The 22219-nt window shown below is 42.6% G+C and overlaps 1 protein-coding gene across 10 annotated transcripts in view; it reads left to right on the top strand.

The window, feature by feature from the left end:
- The window catches only part of CALD1 (caldesmon 1), a 173426-nt gene that overhangs the window by 141067 nt on the left and 10140 nt on the right, over positions 1-22219 (top strand). For 8 of the 10 annotated variants that reach the window (XR_013182254.1, XR_013182255.1, XM_077178139.1 and 5 more), the window contains 6 exons: positions 2036-2182; positions 3186-4140; positions 4791-4865; positions 9369-9505; positions 14912-15161; positions 17324-17464. Coding sequence is in view for 8 of the 10 variants with exons in the window: in XM_077178139.1 (XP_077034254.1) it covers positions 2036-2182; positions 3186-4140; positions 4791-4865; positions 9369-9505; positions 14912-15161; positions 17324-17464 (1705 nt within the window). In the remaining 2 variants the exon portion in view is untranslated. The remainder of the gene's footprint in view (positions 1-2035; positions 2183-3185; positions 4141-4790; positions 4866-9368; positions 9506-14911; positions 15162-17323; positions 17465-22219) is intronic. The other 2 variants (XM_077178143.1, XM_077178144.1) reach the window with 2 other exon arrangements.

Here is a 22219-nt window from a genome sequence, read left to right as displayed (position 1 = left end):
TTTAGAATCATAATAAGAGACATTTTCAGCTTTCTTAACAGATGATCTATGTGATAAGTGTCCAAGGACAGGAAGTACATATCTGTTTAATAGATAAGATTTTGTGGGAATTTTTGCTTAGGGTATTCTTTTTATTTCCTTTTTTAGTTTGCTGAGCAACTGGTGGTTTAAAAAAGGCATTTTAAAGAGGCTTTTAGAAGCAGTTGTTCTCCTTGCTATGTAGGGGTACTCTGTGTGGGTAGAGAGAGTGGAATAATCATCTTCATCTTTGTGTGGTCTCACTGCAAAGACAAATCCTGAGCTATAGCCATTGGGCATTGACTCAGTTGTGGCCATTGTCCAGCTGCCCCAGGCTGGGAGCAGTGTGTCCTCTCCTGTGCCCTTACAGCTGGACTTCAGAGTTGAAAAGATCACAGGCTTCTTGGAGCCAGAACATCTTACTAATGAGGGGGGTGTCTGGTCAGTTTGCTAATGCAGTTTTATTCCAGAGTCTCCGTCCTGTGGAAATTAAAGACCCCACTGGTTTATTATTGTATTCATATCCTTTCTGTTCTGAAAGGATACCTTTCAGAACAGGAGACCTACATGAAATGCTGATACCCATTGAAGTTGCTTGCAAATGGCAGGAAGTGTTTTTCCTTGCCTTCCCTGCATCACACCTTTAGTGCTTTTAACTCAGCTCCTTCCTTTCTTCCTCATTCCCCACTGTGTTCCCTCATGGCCTTGCTGCTCATGGGTTGCTCTCTTTGAGAAGAGTTGTTTCTACAAAGAAAAACCTCTTAAAGCAAAGCATGAAAGTAGCAAATTAAAACCTTTGGTGCACTGAGGATGAAAATGCTGTTCTAGCTCTGGCAAGTGGCTCAGCCATGTTTTCCACTTAAAATTTTTAAAGCAAAATTGGGTACTGAATCCCTGCTGAACCTATACTTTCACCCTTTCAGCAAAGGAGAAAAGTAGCATCAAAACATGGTGATGGGAGAGGTTTGCCCCCAAAGAGTCTGATTAATGGCTAAACCAAATTTAGTTGCTTTTAATGTTTAAATATTTGCAAAACTAACATTATCTGTACTTGGTTTTAGTCAGTGCAGAACTCTGTTTTTTTTCTATGTTCATGGCTGCACTGCTAACTTAAATATGTGACTGTGTAAAAAAGGGAGACTTCTTAACCATGATGTCTCAGACCACTGCCAGAAGCAAAGTAAATGAATGTCCTGACTGGGTCTGGCACATGTTGGCTTCCTAATTCACTTTCCCTGCTCAAAAAGATAAGAGGAATGCAGGCGTCTCCCTTTATCTCCCACAGTAATAACCTCAGCAAAGATTTGAATGGGACACAGGATTATTAGGATTTTAAGGTCTTGCTTTCCTTTTCAAGCAGGATGAAACTAAATGTAATCATCTGTTGGGGCAGATGAATACAATGGGTTCTCAGCTGTAGGCTTTCATCACAGCAGAGATCTTGTGTGATTTGGCCTGGCAGGGCTCCGGGCTCACAAAAATTTTGTGAGTGTCAGATGTTTGACACTCAGAGCCAACCACTGAGAGCTGCTGTCATACTTGTGTCTCCCTGTTTTCTAGTCTTTAAAATGTAGATTTTTGTCACCATTTTCAGCATGCGATGTTTAGAGGAGACTGATGGAAAGCTGGTTTGCTGATTCCAGTTTCAGTTGTATGGGTTTGATCAACTCTGCTCAAATGCTGCTGTGAGTGCTCCAACAGGACTGTGGTGCAGGCTAGCAGAATGTTTGCTCAGCTACAGAGCTGGGCTTTTATGGATTTGGTGTTTTCTAGGAGCCAGCAGCCAGTATGGTGTGGCTGCTATCTTCACAGGGACTATTTTCTCAAGTTCTCTTCTAAGAAACAAAAGAAAACCAGGGTTTGAAATTATGTGTCTCAATTTCACAGCCTATTTTCACAATAGGACATGGAGCAGCTGCTGTAGCCATACTTACTTTGCTCTTGAAAACTGCTTTATGTGATTTTTTTTAAGTGTCCAATATGCCATAGCACCAATGTTTCCCTGTCCCTGTTGCAGGCTGTCCTACCAGAGGAACGATGATGATGATGAAGAAGCTGCCAGGGAACGGCGCCGGCGGGCTCGGCAGGAGAGGCTGAGGCAAAAGGAGGAAGGAGATCTCTCAGGAGAAGCAACAGACAAATCTGAGGTCAATGCCCAGAACAGGTAAATGTCTGATGTTGTTTACTGACAAGCCAATGGTAGTTTTTGTTCAGAGAAGTGCCTGGAGGAGGTTTGCTGTGGTGCATGAGTTTGAAGTGCTGTGGTGTTTGAGTTTGGCCATCCTTAAAGTGAAGAAGGACCTCACACAGTGAGGATCAGCCTGGCTGTGTCTATGTAGTAGGGTGGGAGCATCACACATCTGGCTCATGGCACATATCCAGGTGTTCTCAAGGCTGTCTGTGGGGTAAGTCAGCCGAGGCTCATGGAGGCTCTTAGATTCTCTCAGGCATGAGTGCATCTGGCCTCACAAAACACCGCAGCTCTGGTTCTGCTCACAGGGGTCATGGCACCGTGGGGCCAAAGCACTGGGGGCACCCAGTCCTCAAGCTGTGGCTGCAACACACTTGCAAGGTGCTGGGTGTGAGCTCCAGAGCCCAGCAACTCACCTGGCATTGTCAGGGTCAGGCAGGTATAAAGAGGAGAAAAGCTCATGGAAGGAGGTGACGCTTGAAATCATGGAATTATCCAAGCTGGAAGAGACCTTTAGGATCATCAAGTCTAACTATCAACCCAGCAGTGCCCCTGCAGCCCCTAAAGCATTACACCATATCACTGCTATCACCACCCACTTGTCACAAGCTGAGTGGCCTCCCTGTCTGTCCAGAGATGGCCTTCCTGTCCGTCCATCATTTGTTTAGTTTCACATAAATAATAATACTATAAATAATAATATAAACAGTATACCCAGATTTCCACTGGCCATAGCTGATAGAAATAAACCAAAATTATGGTGGCAAGTGATATCAAGCACAAGAAGCAATTTAAGGCAAGGAGAATGGATAGAGAGATCAAAGCAGCAGCTAAATTTTGAAGCGTGTAACCTGTTGAGTTTTCCAACCGTTGAACAATGATGCAAGCTTTTTTCCTAGAAAGAGTGAAGTGCATATGTTGTTAGAAAGATTTTTTTGGGTTTTTTTTTTAATGCAAGCCTGTCCCTTTTGCACAGTGTGGCAGGAGAGGAAAGCAAGCGCTCCACAGATGATGAAGCTGCATTGCTGGAGAGGCTGGCGAGGCGGGAGGAGAGGCGCCAGAAACGCCTGCAGGAGGCCCTGGAACGCCAGAAGGAATTGGACCCCACGATCACAGATGGGAGCTTGTCAGTGCCCAGCAGGAGAGAAGTAAACAACGTGGAAGAGAATGAGACCACGGGCAAAGAGGAAAAGGCTGAAACACGCCGAGGACGCTGTGAGATTGAGGAGACAGAAACAGTTACCAAGTCGTACCAAAGGAACAACTGGAGGCAAGATGGGGAAGAAGAGGGGAAAAAAGAAGAAAAAGACAAGGAGGAGGAGAAACCAAAGGAGGAAACCATAGAGGAAAATCAGGTAGATGTGACAGCAGAAAAATCCACTGATAAAGAAGAGGGAGTAACTGTAAATGCAGAGGAACACAAAGCAGAGAATGATACAAATGCTGTGCCAGAAGGGACGCAAAGTGTAACTGATGCTGTAGATAAAGAGAAGCTCAGGGATGAGGAAAAGGCTGAGGAAGAAAGGAAGGAAGCAGAAGAAAGGGAGAGGTTAAAAGCAGAGGAAGAAAAGAGGGCAGCTGAGGAAAAACAGAGAGCAGAGGAAGAAAAGAGGGCGGCTGAGGAGAGGGCTAAGGCAGAAGAGGAGAAGAGGGCAGCTGAGGAAAGAGAGAGGGCTAAAGCTGAAGAGGAGAGGAGGGCAGCTGAGGAAAGAGAGAGGGCTAAAGCTGAAGAGGAGAGGAGGGCAGCTGAGGAAAAACAGAAAGCAGAGGAGGAAAGGAGGGCAGCTGAGGAGAGGGCAAAGGCAGAAGAGGAAAAGAGGGCAGCTGAGGAAAAGGCTAAGCTAGAAGCAGAGAAATTAAAGGAAAAACAAAAGATGGAAGAACAGAAAATAGAAGATGAAAAACGTCAAGCAGCTGTCTCAAAAAAACAGGTACAGTAAACATTTTGCACCAAAATAAGACACCTGTGGTTTGTGTGGAATGTAATGCAAGAACAGATTGAATTGGAATTTCCTCACAGATCTAGTCCTGTACTGAAGTTACTAATACTTGTGCTGTTGCTCTCTATTTTTAAAAATAAATTCCCTCCTGCTTACCAATAGTTCAGTGCACAATGGGCCTGACCTCACCCCATCATTCAAAGAAAACCTTGCATGTTCAGACCTCTGCATGTGCTTTTGCTGCCTTTTCCCCCCATCAGCTGCTATAAAAACTGGCCTAATGCAGTAACCCATGAGGTGGAGGCACACACATCTTGGCAGAAAACATTATGAGCACCTGTTGAAGTGTGTGAGGAATGCTGTGTGCTAAGTGCAGTCACAGGAAAGGGCTCTGTACTGGGACACGTGAGCATGATGCCACTCCAGGGAGAAAGGCCCAAAGGGAGGGAGTGGGCATGGGAGGATTTGGAGAGGGTGCAGGGGGCACAGCTGCACACAGAGGTGTGGGCACAGCAGCACATGATGGAGTGGTGGCTGCACACTGGATTGGTACGTGAACACAGCGTGGAGAAACAGAAATGCAAACAGGTGTGCGATGTTTTTATCTTTAAAAATAAATTATTGAAAACCCAAAAACCAAGGAGGAAGAAAAAGTGGAAGCTAAAAAGGAAAAGCTGCCAGAAGAGAAGCTCCAAGCTACCTCCATACAAGATCAGGTAACTCATAAAGCACTGATTTAGATGTGATAGGGAAACTTGAGATATGAAAACAGATAAGGCACCTATAAGTGAATGTTGATTCTTCAGCAAAGTACTTAAGCTTGTGTTCCACTTCAAGAACATGGGTAATCCTGCTGAAATAAATAGGGATGAAGCTCCTTAAGTGCTTAAAATTAAGTAAATTCTTAAGTAGTTTGTTCTTTTGGGGCTTTAGGACCAATTCCTGTTTGTCTTAAAACAAATATTTCAGGAAACTCAGTTCAGTCAACAACACAAGTATGGTTTTCCCTCTGGGGATGAATTTTTCAGGACAGTATCAACTAATCATCCTTCTCTGGTTTCCTCTCACTTTACTGTGAACTTTTTTCCCCTATGAACAAAACCTACTCTAATAATCATCATCATGATAATTGATAATCATCATCATAATGATAATAATAATCTAGGCCCTTTGGCCAGCAGACTGCCTCAACTAATAATTCCCCTGCAAGCTGCAACACCCCATAATGTAAACTGTGCATACCCAAGATTCTTCTTTTGTTTTAAAGAGAAAAATCCACCAAAATTACTGCATTGCATTTCCACTGTAAACACAGGAGCTGGTGCCATGGTGTTTTACTGTATGGTAAGTAAATAAGATTTGGGGACCATTTACTCTTCAGGGTGCAGATGGACACAGGGAGCCATGCTCAGTGCTGTGCAGTGGTTTTGGGTCAGTGCAGCAGCTTTCAAACCAGCCTCTGATCCTGGTTAGGGGAGACTGCTCAGAGACTGGTCAGAGCCTTGGAAATTTGGAGACATTTGGGTTCAGGCAAGACTGTGTGGCTCAAAGGGAGACACAGCACAGATTTCTGTCTGGTGGATTGGGACCATTGAGGGCTGGGGAGGGTCCACTCCAGGGTCCTTAGTTAGCAGATGAGTTTGGAACATGCTTAGCTTACCCTCACAGAGCAGTGAGGAAATAGCTGCACAAAAAAAAAAGGGATGGATTATATTAAGAAGACAGAAAATTAATTTCCACTATTCACTTTTGCATGCAGTCTTTGAATATCACAAGTAAATGTAAAGAGGAGTCTGTAGCTGACCACAAACTTTGATTTGTGGGAACTTGAGACACAGTTGTCCTGCTTGTTCTTAGGGAGAGCTCGGCCAGCTCTCCCTGGAGATCTCATCATGCTTTTAAGCCCTACCCACTGGGCTAGATTATTCCAGGAAATTGGCAAGACTTATAAAAGTTACTTGTGATTTTTAGTGTTTCCATCTTTGGATGCTGAAGCTGAGAGAACTTAATAGAATCCCACTTCTAGTGCAATGCTGAATACCCATCCTGAGCATTGAAAATGTCTTGAAAATTTCAGTTGTTGCTTCTTTACTTGTGAACAAAAATGATGATCAGGGAAGATCAGGCTCCACTTCTCCCCCCCACTTTCCAGGACACAAAAATTCAGTGAGGTCTCTTTCTGAATGTGCATGCAGCTAAGAGGATGCCAGTGTTCCATGAACAGGACCCAGAGGGAACAGAATGTATCTGCATAATCAGGTTTTGCTTTTGCTTTGGACCTCAGAGTTCAGGTTTTGATTAATTTGGCAAGAAAAAATTTGTCTCTTTTTCTGAACTTCTGCACAGTTTTTCGTTCTTGAAAGTGACCTGAGAAGTTCACAAGAGCAAGCTTTCTCATGATGTGAGACTCCTGGTATTTCCTGCTTCCAGTTTGGCCAGACATGCTGCAGCAGTTGCTTTTCTCATGGTGTTTGGGGGTGGCAGCTGACTCTACAGGGGAGCCCCAGACCCAGATGCCCACAGCTTTTAACTCCCCAAATAACTGAGCCCAAGTAAGGACTTGGCCCCAGATGGGCCCCAACCTCAGTAACTGATTTGCTTCAGTCTGAAGGTGTTCAAGCTCAAGATTCAGAAATCTCAGCTCTCAAATAATAGCATAAAAATCAAACAGAAAAGAGGCAGTATGGAAAAAGATAAAAATACAAATATAAAGCTGGAAATTTGTGAAACATGCCTTTGGTCATGTTGTAGCTTGATATTAAGATTTGTGAGCTTTGCCACATGTGAGCACAGGTGAGCTATTTCAATTCAGGTAATATCACCTGTCTGCTCCAAGTGGAGTCCTTTTTGAATTCAGCAGAAGCTGAATTAGTCTGTAATTTAGGGAAGCAGTGAGACAAGGCAAAGAACTTATTTTTTTGCCTGCCTTTGGAATGAAATACAAAGGATGCTGCTTCTTTGCCAATCAATCTCTGCTTTGGTATTTAAATTACTAGGAGAAGGATTGAGCCCAAAAGATGTGAAATTTATTTGTAATATCTTGTTTTACCATCTTTTTGAATGAAGAGGCCAAGCTGCGTTAATGGCTTTCTCAAATGCAGACACATTGTCATAAATCATACTGGCTTCTGAAATGCTATTTCCTAACCTTATAATTTTTAAACTATATTGTTTTAATATTAGTTTTCTCAGTGATTTCAATTAAGATGTAAGAGATACAACCCTCCCCAGTGGACCTGAATCCATGAGGCAGCTGGAAGTGTTGGCTTTTTAAAGAAGACTTAGGAAGGTCTTGATGAAAATCTCAGCAAAGGAAATCTTATGCTCTCAAAACCCCAGGACAGACATCCTGGCACAAGGAATCTTGCACCAGTCAGCACAGCCTGTTTCAGCATCACCCTGAGTGGGGCTCAAGGGTTGGGAGATTGCTGCTGTGAACATGGTCACCCATTTGAGTTGGGAAGGCCCAGAAGATGATCCTGCTGTCTGGTGGCATTCAGCAGGATAAATGAATAGCCCTGCTTGTCTCAGCCCAGCAGGACCATTCCTTGAGGCCCTCTCTTGCAGCATCATGGCCAAAGAATGCACAGCCATGGAAGTTAAGCTCCCCTCTTGTCCCTCAGGGAGCTGCTGCCAGGCCTGGTTGGAAGGAGAGGGTGGGAAAATCTGCTCTCAGAGCAGAGCAAATGCCTCTGTTGGTTGTGCCCAACATCCCCCACCAGCAGCAAATTTGCTGAAGTGGTTTAAGCATCCTGTGCTCACTTCTAATGTGTGCTGCCATGGTGGCATCCACTGCTCAGTTCCTCTGGGCAGCAAACTGGCCTCAGGTAGAGTCGGGCTCTGACTCTGGGGCTTCACTCTGCACCAGCCTTAGGAGGATCTTGGCGTTGAAGGCTCTGAACTCATCCTTTGTAGGTAAAGATTTTGCTTCTCCAGGAGTTGAGATGGGTGGATGTTCTTCCTCTTTGATGAGGAAGAACAGAAATTTCTTTTGATTTGGGGTGTGAAGCTGTGTGCTACTTTTTCATTTCAAGGTGCATCTTAAGACACCTTTAAGAGCAGCTGTGTTGCACACAGGACTGTTACAGAAGTTCTTTATCTTTCTAGTTAGCAAATGGGATTGCAGCAGGCTTCCAAAGTATTTATTCTTGAAAGGTCTCCATTTGAATTCTACACAGAAGGTATTTCTTGCTTGCCAGCTAGAACTTTCCTTCAGCGCAGAGCTGGGGAAAGCAAATAAATACTTTGGAGGTAAATTTTTCATCTGCTGTTGAAAGTTGGTTTTGGCTGGTGGTCTTAACTAACAGAGAATATTTCTACCTGAGGATGCATAACTTAAATCAGTTCACTTTCTCCCTTACCAGCATCTAGCCATGACTCAGCATGCTGGGGTCATGCCATCTGTGATATTGATAAATACTTCAAGCTCATAACTCCAAAGAGATACTGGAGAATTAAATTTATGCACAAAATATTCTTTATTACTACTAAGAATCATAAGACAAAACTTTTTAAGGATAAAGGGAATTTTTACTCGTGTTTTCCAGAGCATTTCCTTCTTCACAGGTTTAAATATTTATGTCTGATAATGCTACCCATGACCAACCCCAGGCCAGGACTGTGCTTTTTGTCAGAGTAAGTTCTGCTCTGATATCAAGATGATTTTGTGTTTTGGCCATTATTCTTGCAGTAATGAAGTTTCCCTCTGCTGTCACACTGAAAAGAGCATAAACTTTGTCACACAAACTTGACATTTGTTGGAGGTTTTGTGTTATTTTTATTACACCAATGCCCTAAACCTGGTACCAAAAATGTGTTGGCAAGTCCCAGAGAGTTAGCAACCCACAATCTTGAGAAGCAAGAGGTGAATGATGCTGCAGTGGGAGGAAGAGTTGGGGGTGCATTTGCAGAGTGAAGCAGTGTGGTGTCATAGTCCCATGGTCACAGCCAACTTTCACAGAAGACTGATAATCTTATTTTCAAGATGCTTTGACCTGGAATTCAGATCAGGACAGCAAAGTGACAGTTGATCACAGTTTAGAGCTTTGTAGACCACTCCTGTCCTACAGCACATGAACAGTTTGAAGGCAGTTCCCAATCTCCCCAAGAAATTTGTATTTCTCAGCTGTTATTTAGAATGCCTCGTTCTGACTTTTTTTTTTTTCTTTTTTTGGTGTGTCTTGTCTTTTGTTCTGTGATTTGTGCTGTGTTCTGAACAGGATGACAAAGGTAAAGCCCCCAAAGAGGAAATGAAAAGTGTCTGGGATCGCAAGAAGGGCGTTCCTGATCAGAAGGCGCAGAACGGGGAGCGTGAGCCCCCTGCCTCCAAACTGAAACGTACTGAGAATGCTTTTGGGTGAGTGCCAAGGGAGAACTGGGCTTGCTCCTGCTACAGGGGCCACCTCTGGGGCTCTGGGTGGAGGAGCTGGGCTGGCACCATCAGCAGTGGCTCAGGTGTTCGCTGGGCTGCAGTTCTGCAGTTGCTGAGCTGTCCCCACTCTGCTGCAGGAAAAGCATCAAGTTCTGAAAGCAGCTGGAAATGGCCTGGCTCCCCTAGCAGAGACAAGAGGCCTGGTTTTGCTCTGCTGTAGCTTTACTTCCTTTCTTATTTCTAATATCTACACAGAGACCAATAGTGAGAAAACCCTATATTTTGTGTTCTCTAATTTTTTTAGTCCAATCTCAACTTTTACTGTAGTAACCTATTTCCAATTACCCACCTATCTTTAATCAACAGAATAAAGCACAATCCAGTTGTGCTTTATGTGCTTTCTCAAATGTCCAAGAGAGAAGCTCTAGAAAGAGCTTCCCTCTTCATTTCAAGGCAAACATTGAAATTAATGGCTTCTGTAGAAAAGTGTTTTTCCAGTTAGGTAAAAACCTCTCCTAGCCAAAATAATATTTTTTCCTTTTTTCCCCCCTTCCTTTTTATAATCTGTGTCAGAGTTTGATTTTTTTTTTTTTAAAGGAAATATTTGGCTTGTGGTTATATTGGGAAATTCAAAGAAGGTAACAATTTTCTAGTGAAAATTTTATTTAAAAGGATCCTGCCTGCTAAAAGCATGGGATACATGAAATAGAAATCAAGTTCTTCCTTTTAGCAGGAAATCAGGAATGAGTAGGTTAGAAATCAAATTTTTTCTCCTTCTGCATCTCTCTTCCTCTTTTACATTGACACAGGCAAAGGAAAGGTTAAGCTCTCCAGGCATTTTGAGAAATCTGAGCATGGCAGATGGGATTTGCTATTGTATCTCAGCATTCCCCTCATGATTCTGCCGGGAAGAACAAACTTTCTCAAAATAAAATGCAGTTCAAAAGACCCTGGAGACACCCTGACCTAAGGCCAAAAGACAGACAGTGATGGAGATAGAACAGCAGGAAATTGGCCTTGCTCAAAACTTGGGTCACATCATCAATAACAAGAATGATTTTCTAAAAATATTTTTGATGTGTTTTCATTTGCTTTATTTCCTGTGGGAGACAGGCATTAGTGGCAAAATGTAGATTTGAGTTTCCACTCCTTGTTTTTTTTTCTATTTCTGTTTTTCTTCTTCTGTTTCATGAAATTGTGAAGAAGCCTGTTCAATGACCTTTTACCAGCTGAGTAGAAGATTTGGGTTGGCAGCATCAGCAGAGGTGCCAATGTTTGTTGGGTTGTTAGGTATCAATTAGGGCTATTTTCTAATGAACTGCCCCCACAGAGTTGGGCTTTGTCTGGAACTGTCCTTTGTTCCTTTTTTTTTTAATGCACACATCAGATTCTATTTAGAAAAAATATAACTTGGCTAACTTTCAGTGGTGAGAACTGAGAACAAAGTAGGGTAGTGGAGGCTAAAGAAAAGTGTTCTCTCTCTTTTGGCCTACGTCAGTCAGTAAGAGAAATACAGAATAAAATCCCATTTTATGGCTTCCCCTTCCCATCTCCCCTCCCACCTGCCTTCCTCTCTACTCTCATACAGGACTGCAAAAGTCCTAAATGTGATGTAACATGTTTTTTCACATTGTTCTGATGTTTTTGGCTCCCACAGGCCACGTCTTTCCTTTTCCTCCTTGTCTGAAATCTGGCAACCAGCTTCATTTCTTAATACCAAAGAGGTTCTTACAAAACTCTTTCTCCACCCAGCACCTCAATACTAATTTCCCAATGTTGACAGCAGAGAACACAGATTTTCCCACAATCTGTTGAAAACAGAGGAGTTGGATGTGGAGGAAAATAAGGATTATTACTGCCAGTGTATTGTCTGCTATTTTGGATTATGCAGAACTAGTCAGGGAAGAGCTGTGAGCAGCATTAAGAATAAAGTAACTTCAAAACTTAAAATATCCTTCATTTTAAGGAGGCCAAAGCAATCACCCAAGGTCTGCAAGCAAGAATGTTCAGGGTAAATTCTGCCACTGGCTCAATCAGCTGAGTAGCTGCTGATTTCATTGAGTCTCACTGCACTGAGGGCTTACCTTCCTTCTGTGCTGATGAAGTGGCTCTTCCTCAGCAAAATCTTGGCAAACATTCTTCATTCCCTTCATTCTGAAAGCCAAATGTTTGCCCTTGCCAGGGGGATCATTTTGTCCATCTGATGTGACTTCTTGCACCTTCTCTGGGCCCAAAGCTTGCAGGTCTTGGTGAGGTGGCAACACAGATTTAGAGACCAAGAGGCAAAGGAAAAAAAAAATTGAGGTTCCTGAGTTTGTTTGCTGGAGGGGCTACAACCTTGCAATGAAAGAGGAAAGCCCTAAGATACCCAGGGATTTCTTTTGTCCTTTGCATTGGATCTTTGGAAATTACATAGTGCCTTGGAGAGGCTTGTGGAATATTTTGGGTTCTCAGTACTTCTGCAGACTCAACCAGGGGGTATTCCAGGCTGGGCACCCACTCAAAATCACACCTCAGGTGTTGCTCTTCCCTTTGTTTTTGAAAGGCTAAATGAGATTTCAAATTGAATTTCCAATGTATTCTCACACTACTACATCAATTGCATATGTATTTTTCATTTAAAAAAGCAGGAGCTCCTTACTGTAATTTGGCATCACTACCTGATGCAAGCCCTTATTGTGGCCACTTAAATTAACTTGTCATATATTTTTTTAGTGATACAGTTCCTAAATCATGTGTGCTGTGCTAGAACCAAATTTCATTCAATTTGGTGAGATCATGTGGGGGCAGAGAACTCTGTGTTAGTAGATTTTATTATGATATAGAAACTACAAATAATTTAGCCTCTTTTATGTGGCTGACTCCATCTGCAGGAGACATCTGTCTGAATGAAGAGCATCTTTGCTGGATTGGGTGTGATTGACTGGATTGCAAATTTATATGGAATTTGTTTTTTACGTTGTCATCTCTCTAACAGTTACTGTTGGAATCTTTGATTTATACTGTCTTGTGGTATTATACTCTGCAGCACTCTGGTTGCATTAATGAAGTCATTTATATATTTTTTTTTAAGATGCCAACAATGCAGAAAGGTTTTTTTTATTTTTAATTCCATAAATACATTCATCTTCTGTCTTTTTGTCAATAGCACACTTAGAAATCTTCAGTACCTATCTCCTTGTCAGCAGGAACATTAAACACACTTCAGGAACGGACATTTGTCTAAACACTGATGTGGTAATTATTTAACAAGGTGATGCTATCTGACTCTGTTGGAAGCATGCACTTCACCTGTGCAAATTCTTTAGGTTTGGGGGATTTTTTTTGGCATTCTTTCTTTCTGTCTCATGTATTACAGCTGCTTGGAAAACTCCTGTTTTTCTCCTGTGGAAAGTTACCATTAATAATTTCCAGTTCCTTACTAAAATGTCATATTTTCCCTAGAAAATGTAAGGAAAAGATCTGATGAACCTTTCTGTTCATACATGCTGGTGGAGTTAGAGTGATGGGTGTTATAGATGAGATAGGAATCTTTTTAGTTTTTTTTTCTTTTTTTAAATACTGTTGAAACTGGAAAACTCCCTCTTCTCTATTTCCTTCTGTTTTCCCCAAGTCGAGTAAATTGTTCTGTCCCCAAAGATACTTGTCTTTTTCTAGAGGGTTTATTAAAAATATTTGCCCTTGAAAGGAAAGGATTAGTGCATCCTTTATGACACAGAACACAAAAGAGGGGTGGCACAAGTTCTCAGGCACAGTGGTGTGTGTGGGAGAGATTCCTTCCTCACTGGCAGGGATGGGAGAGGTGCTCCTTGTAATATCCCAGCCTAACAGCAGCTTTAATTCACAGAAGGCTCAGAATGGAGGAAATTGTACTTGAAAACACCAAGTGCAAAGGATAGAGATCCTAGTTTTGGGGAAAGTGTGAAAAAACACTGGATGTGGCAGGAGGCTGAAAGCTTTCGGTACAAAAGGTACAAAAGTACCTTTTGTACAGGTACACTATTCTAAGTGTATTTTCAGAGGAAAGCTGACATTTTAAAAATGTTGTTAAGCATCCAAAGTAAATTTTGTTTTTATTTTTATGCTGGGTTTTTTTATCTTGTTAGGTAGAAGTTGTTTGCTACAAAACCTGACATATTCAGCTCTACACAGTCTTTCCTCTTTCTCCATTTTCTGTTTTCCCAATGGAAACGTTTTGGGCCAGCCACAGCTTGCAAGGAGCAAGAAGTCTTAGAAGGCAGCACCTTGCTCCCGTGTGTGTCTCCCTAGACCAGGGAATGGCCCCCCAGGATGGAGTTTCCAGCAGACACACCACTCTGTACCTTGTACAGACCCAGTTACAGCCAACAACACTGCCTCAGGTGGCAGAGAACCAGTCCCTGCTGAAGGAACCTTCTCCTGACTCGGTTTCCTGATAAACCATGCTAAGAAAACCCCGCATCCCTCCTGCCATGCCAGCTCTAAGAAAATCTGTTTAGACATTGGGGACACAGAATTGTTTGCATTTTGAAAATTGTCTTATGTGCGCTTTTGATTGTTTTGTCATTTTGTTGATTCAGTTGATCCTTCAGAGAAGCTTTCTTAATAATATAAAAAATGGGTAATTGTGGAGACCCTGGGGGGGGGTGCGGCGCATTCCCTGGTCTAGGGAGACACAAGAAGCTTCCCTCAAAAAGCTGTTAGACCCCATTGGCTCCTTCCCCTGTTCCTATGTATAGGAATAATTACCAATATAGCTGGATGGGACGTGCCTGAGCTTGTTTGGCCCTTGGTGCTGAACCAAACACTGGCACTGTGGTGTTTCACCCCAGAGACACTTTTGGCTGGCTGGGTGCTGCAGCTGGACACTTGGAGACAAGTCCAGGCCTGCAGGAGCTCTGGTGGCTCTGGGATGGAGCTTTCCCCCATAACAGGGTCAGCTCCTCAGGTTTCCCTCTGGCAGAGAAGCTTTAAGGCGATGGTGAGGGAAAGGAGTCAGTTCTGATGGAGGTTTTTATTCCAGAGTTTTATTTCTGGCCCAGAGGCCTCTGAATGCAGCAACAGCTCCAACAGAACTCTCTGAACCTCGTGGTTGCTGTTCCTTTTAACCCCAGGGAGAGGGAAGGGTAGGGAGCCACCAACCAGGTACATAGAAGGAGGTCTTAAGGGACAAAGGACACTTGGATGGCCCAATGTCCCCCCAGGGGTAGAGGGCATCCTTTGAATGTGCCAATCACTCCACACCCTTCTGGAATTCCAGGACTGACAGACAGTGCTCAGCAGGGGTCAGGGAGGGGAAAGGAGAGGTGACTGATACACCTGGGAGGGAATCTTCAGGGGAGGGACCCGAGGTTCTGGGGTAAACCCTGAAATCACAACATGGCACCATTTCCCCTTTCCTTGCCTTCCCAGGCGCTCCGGCGCGAAGGGCGCAGAGGAGGAGGCGAAGCCGGGCGTGGAGGCGCTGAAGAGGTTGGAGGATCAGCGGCGCCGCCGGGGCGAGAGTGAGAGTGAGGAGCTGGAGAAGCTGAAGGAGAAGCAGCAGGAGGCGGCAGCAGAGCTGGACGAGCTGAAGAAAAGGCGGGAGGAGCGCCGGAAAATCCTGGAGGAAGAGGAGCAGAAGAAGAAGCAGGAGGAGGCTGAGAGGAAAATCAGAGAGGAGGTGAGTGTGAAGTACGGAGTGTTGCACTTGGGCTTATTCCATTTATTACTTGTGGTGTTTTTAGGGTGCCCTGTGGCAGGAAGGAAATGAATCTATGTTCTTAGAAGGCTAATTTATGATGTTATTGTATTATATTAAAGAATGTTGTACTAAATTATACTAAAGAATAGAGAAAGGATACTTACAGAAGGATTAACAAGATACTAATGGAAAACTTGTGACTCTCTAGAGCCTCGACACAGCTGGCTGTGATTGGTCATTATGTTAAAGGAAGTTAAATTAAAGTTAAACAATTCACATGAAACTAATCAAGCAATGACCAGTTGGTAAACAGTATTTAAACCACATTCCAAAGCAACAAAACACAAAAAAAGGCAAATCAAATAATTATTGTTTTCATTTTCTTTAAGGCTTTTCATCTTCCCAGTGGAAAAAATCCTAGCAAAGGGATTTTTCAGAAAATATGATAGTAACAATTACTATTTTACTTTCACTCTCCTTGCGTTAGTCAACAGCTCTTTGCAGCATTGTCTAGTGATGACCTGAGGTAAAACATGCAGCATCCAGGTGATGTGGTGCTGGGCTTTTCCCCAGCCAGCTCACAGCTCCATGCCAAAGGTGGGCTGTTCCCAGAAAGCAGCACAGTCTGGGATACAGCTGTGGGGCTTTATCTCTACAGCACAAGCTGATAATCCTCAAGAGCAGGAGCAAGGACAAGGGAGAGGTCTTTAGGTTGGTTTCCAAAAGGATTTATTCTATGGAAGGGTCAGGGACCAAAGACACAGAACATAGGTGTGGAGGGGTTTTTAAATGGGGGCGGTTCTAGGGGAGGGGATAAATCAGCAGCTAATCTGAGATAATCCTGGATAGGAGGAAAGGGCAGGGTTCACAAAAGCATCTTCCAATGAGGGAAGGGCCACAAGGACCCCACATGGACGTGGAGGGGAGGTTGGGTCACATGGACTAATGGGAGGTCTTACTTTAGGGGATTTCTGAAGGGGAATTCCAAGCCAGGGTACTGGCACCAGGGAGGATTGACAGGGAACTCAGGGTAGATTGATAATTTGGACCAAACCATAAATTTAGGCAATAACAGAACATACCATTAAGAGTAAAAACACACCACAACATCCAGGGCATGAAAAAATGTTCTAATTCTAGCCTTAGGACAGACAGGGCTCTAAAATCTGTTTTTTAGAGTCAGGATTTCCTCTGAGATAGCTGCAAATTTCTTATCTTCTTGGGGATTCAGAATCTTGGGGCAGTGCTATAGCCACAGATTTTTTTTTTATACATTATGCAGATTGAATTACAAAGTGCATGTCAAAATTTATCTGCTGCAGATGGGCTGGAATGCTAATGTTATATATAGTTACAATGGGCTAGATCTCATTAGGGAGATATTCTTGTCTGTTTAAATATTGAGTATCCAACACATCTGTTTTCTTGTACTTCCTCTGCCAAGGGACTCTACAAATAGGATTTCCAAGTCTCTGGTGCATCATTTAGGAATCCTAGTTGTTTGGAAAACAAATGGTAAATGAATAATACTGATAGTATCTGGCAGCTGAATGCCAATTCCTTTAATGTTCTGAGCTCTTTACAGCAGAACTCAGCAGATGCCAAGATTGCACAATGCCTTGCTGGTCAGACCCCACTGACCAGTGCTCACAGTGGTGTTGCTTTAAGGGCTCCTGGTTTAACTTGCAGCTTGTGAAGCAAAACTCATCTCTGGAGGGAGATCTGAAAGCGTTTAATCTTGGGTTTCTTGGCCACCTATTGATTTTTTCATGTTAAATATTAACCTTGGCACAATAAATGTCAGAGTAGAAGGACAGAAGAACAATACCAATGAGATACATGAGAATACAGAGAAACTGAGCTTGAGCCTTTTTCTCTGTTTAAGTGGAGCTCCATGACAGTAAATTTGGTGACTTTACTGTGAGGAGGCACTAGAACAGCCCATACTAATTGTCTTCTGGCATCTTTAACACTGATGGATTGGCATTAACACCTTTATAAATTTCAGGCAGATCACTGAACTTTTTCAACGGGCATAAAAACCTGTTTTTAGAAAATCTGGTAAATATTTGCAGGGCTGCACAGCCCTGTGATGGTGATGTAGATTCTGAAAGAATGAGTAAACATTCATATTTTTCAAGGAGGAAAAGAGGAGGATGAAGGAAGAAATCGAAAGAAGAAGGGCTGAAGCTGCTGAGAAACGCCAAAAGATGCCAGAAGAGGGTGTGTCGGAAGACAAGAAGCCATTTAAATGTCTCAGTCCTAAAGGTTCATCTCTCAAGGTAACCTCTCCACTAGCATCTATACAGGACATAAGAAGCAGTGGAGTTTGTAGTCCAAACCAACAGGCCAACATCAAAAGCAATGTTGAAATCCTTGTAATCAAACCCAGGAAAATGCTTTGATAGACTTAGCCTGAAACCTCTAGCTGAAAGACTTCATTCATTGGGATGATTGAAAATTAGAATTCCTGCTTAGAAATAGAGAATAGACTGGCAACTGTCCCTTCTTGATGAAGAATCTCCAAAAAGGATCTTCACCTCCATGAGAAAATTATTTTTGAAACTTAGAGCAGTAATACTGTGTTGTTTTAAATTTATTATAGGAGTGCTTTGTGAACTGGAGTAAAATCACAGAATCATTTAGGTTGGAAAAGATCTCTTAAGAGCATTAAGTCACAAATGTTCTCACTCCTTCCACATCCACAGTTATTGTCTTGCTTGCCAGATTACTTTGTCCTTAAGCATATTCAGCCTAATCATCATTAATTGTAACTGACCTGCATGGGAATTCTAGCTTATGTCTAATCCCCCTAAAAATAACATCTAGAAGTACTGGGCTGGATTTCATTTTCTTACATAACAAAAATTACAAACCTCACCCTTCTGTTGCTGCAGGATTTCTAAATGGTCTTTTGTGGCCTATATTATATTAGAAGTGTGATAAATCAATTAAATGGTCTTTCAGCATGGAAGAGGAATCCTGGCCCCACTGAAATTATTGGGAGTATTGTTTTGGAATTCAGTCTAGTTGCTTTCTCAGCTCAAATCTATTAATTTCTCAGCTCTGCAGATCTATTAATGTTTTCAAAGTTCTTTTCCTTTTTGCATTTTGTGTCATTAGTCATTTAAGAATCCAAAACATTTGTCAAAAGGGCCACTTAGTGGGAAATAGGAGGGAAAAGAATCAGATAGGAGCCCATTGAACCATAAATTGCATCTCCATGAGATTAAAACTGTAACTACTGAGTGAAAAATTGCATTTGGACAAAATTAGTTTTAGCTACACTTTGATTCAATCTGGGGATTTGGGTCTGTTTTGGGTCCAGTTCTAGCAAATACCGAGTCCAAATGATTTGAACCATTTGAACCTGAAATACTGGGAGAGAATGCACACAGTTGTAAACAAAGATTGCAAAGCTTCATGACTTAGTCTGATTAGTTAAACCTGGTCTTGCCATTTTGGTTGCTAAAGATGATGTCTATAACAGACACTATAAATGTACAGCTTCTTCCCAGCCCTCCTGGGCGGGCTTCCTTTTCTTCTGTTTATTGAGATGCCTTTTATGACATACATATGGAGCTTTGACTCACAGAAGGCTCAGAATGGAGGAAATTGTACTTGAACACACAAAGTAAAAAGGATATAGGTCCTAGTTTTGGGGAAAGTGTGAAAAAACACTGGACTTGGCAGGAGGCTGAAAGCTTTCAGATACCTTTTGTACAGATGTAAACTATTCTAAGTGTATTTTCAGAGGAAAGCTGACATTTTTAAAATGTTGTTAGGCTGCAAGGTACATTTTTTAATGCTGGGTTTCGTGTCTTTTTAGGTAGAAGTTGTTTGCTACAAAACCTGATATATGGAGCTCTGCACATTTTTTCCTCTTTCTCTGTTTCTGTCTCTGAGAAATTGGTGATACTCTGCAGATTCCAGCCCAGTGTCTGTGGGTGGCCAGTGTAGATGTGTAATGTTGTAGAAGTTCACACCCCAAACTGTTTCTTGGAATCCTGTGGTCAAGAGCTGAGGGGAGTGTAATCTGAGTTTATTAACCTGATGTGAAACTTGATGTCAAAATCCAGTTATGAGAAGGCAGTCTATTTTGTTACCTTTAATTTGGACTGACTTCCCAGGCTGGTCTCAGCTGGTTGGCATGCAGCTCTCTCACTGTCTGCTCTGCACTGCCCAAGTTATCTCTTGATTTGTAAAGCATCTGGCACAGCTTTTCTCCTGTGATGGATGTATCAGCTCAGATCTGCCATGAGTCATGTGAGAATCCCAAATGCACAGTGGTGGGTGGGTGGTTGGAATTAAGACTGAAAAAAGGGAGGCTCTGTGTAAAATTAATGCATGATACATGTGCACATTCTGACTTCTCCTGGGTAACAATCCGGCAAAGCACATTTTTTGCTCCTTCCCTGTCCTTCCTGATGTGATAAGCTTTGGGAAGAAGAAGAAGAAGTTCATAGGAGTGGCTAGTATGAGGGAAGGAGGGTGGTGCTGATTGCCAAGGGGACTACAAGAACAAAGGGAAGAAGGGAGCCTAACTGAGCAGCAGGGTGGCATATTGCCATCCCATGGGTGCTGCATCTGTCCTTAGGCAGGCCATGGGCTGGCTTGGCTTGCAGACTCAGAACTGAGAGACCAAGATGTGCAGCTCCTCCCCACGTATGACACAGCTCATGGATGCCCAAATGTAAATGTGCATACATGAACATGGACAAAATATACATATGTGCTTATATTGAGGAGAACCTGCTGGGATTGTCTAGTCTGGCCTCTAAAAATCAGTGTTGACAGCTCCTGTTGTTTTAACTGGTAAATACAGAGTTTCCCTCAAACCTGAGGCAACACTTCAGCAGAGATACCACAGTGTGGAGTCCTTCAGTGGCAGCTCGAGGGCTGGTTCCTTCTGAGGGTACAGTGAAAAGAAAACAAGCCTAATAAATGCAGGCCAAGTTCATCCCTAGCTCAGGGACAGAAGCAGCTTGCATTTCTCAGGGCTGGGTGGACACCCTGTGGTCTGCAGTGGTACCAAACTTCTGTTCAACCTCTCTCCTGTATCTTGTTGGTTTTTTTTTAAATAAGGACAAAGCCTGGAACAAGCTCTGCTGCTCTCCCATCTGCCTCTAGCTTGTCCTTTGCCTAATTTAGTTAATGCAAAACATGATGCATTCAAAGAATGTCGTTTCCTGAAAAATCTTTGATCATTTTGCTCTTCAGAAAAGTTCATTCCTCATATTTTTTTTTTTTTGAGAAGGAAGGTTATTGAGTCTTTTTATTCTATTCTCTGGGTAAATCAGGAGAGTACAGGATATTTCAATACTAAGTCTCCTCTTGGGGATGAGCACCACCACTAGAGAAGTGCAAAAGCAGTTAGGTGTTGAGGGGAGGGAGCAATGGCAGGAGGCTGGGATATCCCTGTCTTTGGAGAGAATGTCTCCTGGGAAGCAGGGACTGATGTGGCAGCCAGCACTCTCTGCAAGGCATTGCTGACAGCTAACCCAGCAGACGGGACTTTACAAAAATTTTTTCTTTAAAGACCTGTCTTATTTTATCTCATTATTGCTCTCAGTACCTGACAGCTGGGGTATTGGAAAGAATTAAACTCCACACAATCAGTTCTCCCTAGATGAGCTATTCTCGAGGCAGAGGGAAAACAGAATGGTAAGAACAGGATATGTGACATTTGCTTTTCCCAGTCTTTGACGCTGATGGCAGCACTGGAGTCTGGTAGGTAAACTGAGCTGAATTGGCAGACTCTGCTCAGGTGCTGCTGACAGCAGGGAAAAGCATAGCTGTGCTTAGTGAAGCAAGGGGCTGAGTGAGCCATTCGGGGGGGATAAGGAGAAGCCTCTCCCAGGGACTGCTGCTCCAGAGGATTTCCACTAGGTCCTTCCACATGTTGGATAGGAGGCAAAATTAAAATACAGGGTTTTCCGTGTTTGTTTTTTATTCCATTTCCTCCGTAACCTTTTTTTTTGGAGATAGGTCAATTTACAACTTTCTGTTGTATAATATCCAATACACAGTTTAAAACTCCTATGAATCAATGTAATACCTTTTTCTGAAACAAGTTTTACTGGGAATATCCAATGATTTTTGTTTCCCAAGTCATGGTCTCATATTGTGTGTTAACTCATTCTTTCTGGTCATAATTTAATTAGAGTTGACTTTTTTGAGTATATGTGTGTTCTGAAAGTATTCCATGGTCACAGAATATAGTCCAAGCTATTTAACAAGATTCTGATAAGATGAATGCAGTAAAAAGATTATTATTTCCTGAAAACTGAGAAAACATCTTGAATTTTATGTTAACCACCTTGCTTTGCCTGTTTCTTTTACAGATCTATTTTGTCATACTGTTTACTGTATGTGCCAAACGGTTTAAATTCTTTGCATGGAGTTTGTGTGATGTGCAGTGGGTAAATGACCTTTAGATGTTGCTGTGCAGTCTAAATGTGTTAGACTTCTATGTTGAATACACATGTGTAGAGGTTTGTTTGCCCTAGATGTATTCAATGTCTGCTTCTGCTATCTTTTGAGGGGGATATTCTAGAATAAATCCTCACATAAATGTGCAAAAGGTATTTTATCCCTCCATGCTTCCCCAGCCAGAGGGCCTTGCTCAGCTCTGAGGGTTTCTTCCTAACTCTTTTCTGTTTATTTTCTGGTTTTGCTTTTCCATTTTCCTCTTCTGAACAACCCCTGACTTTTTCCTGATCCCACAGCCGATAACTGAGTAATAACTGAGTAATACACAGTGATAACTGGTAACTGAGAACTGCTGTTACTAGTAGGTAAAGAACAACCCCCACAAGAAAAATGTTCCTGTTCCTTCCCAACTCTTCCCCCAGTGCCCACTCAAGCCTGGTTTTCCTGTTGTGCAGCAGCATCTCCCCTGCCTGCACATAAAAAGAGTGAGAAGATCCTATAAATGAATTATTAGGCAGTTGCCATAAGTCCTGGATCTTTGAGAGAGTCCATATTATTTGTCCTTGCTGCCCACCAGGGTTTCACTGATGTTTATCTGGAGATAA

The sequence above is a fragment of the Agelaius phoeniceus genome, chromosome 5 (assembly GCF_051311805.1).
Source record: "Agelaius phoeniceus isolate bAgePho1 chromosome 5, bAgePho1.hap1, whole genome shotgun sequence".
Classification (NCBI taxonomy): domain Eukaryota; kingdom Metazoa; phylum Chordata; class Aves; order Passeriformes; family Icteridae; genus Agelaius; species Agelaius phoeniceus.
This window is presented reverse-complemented; position numbering and strand designations above follow the sequence as displayed.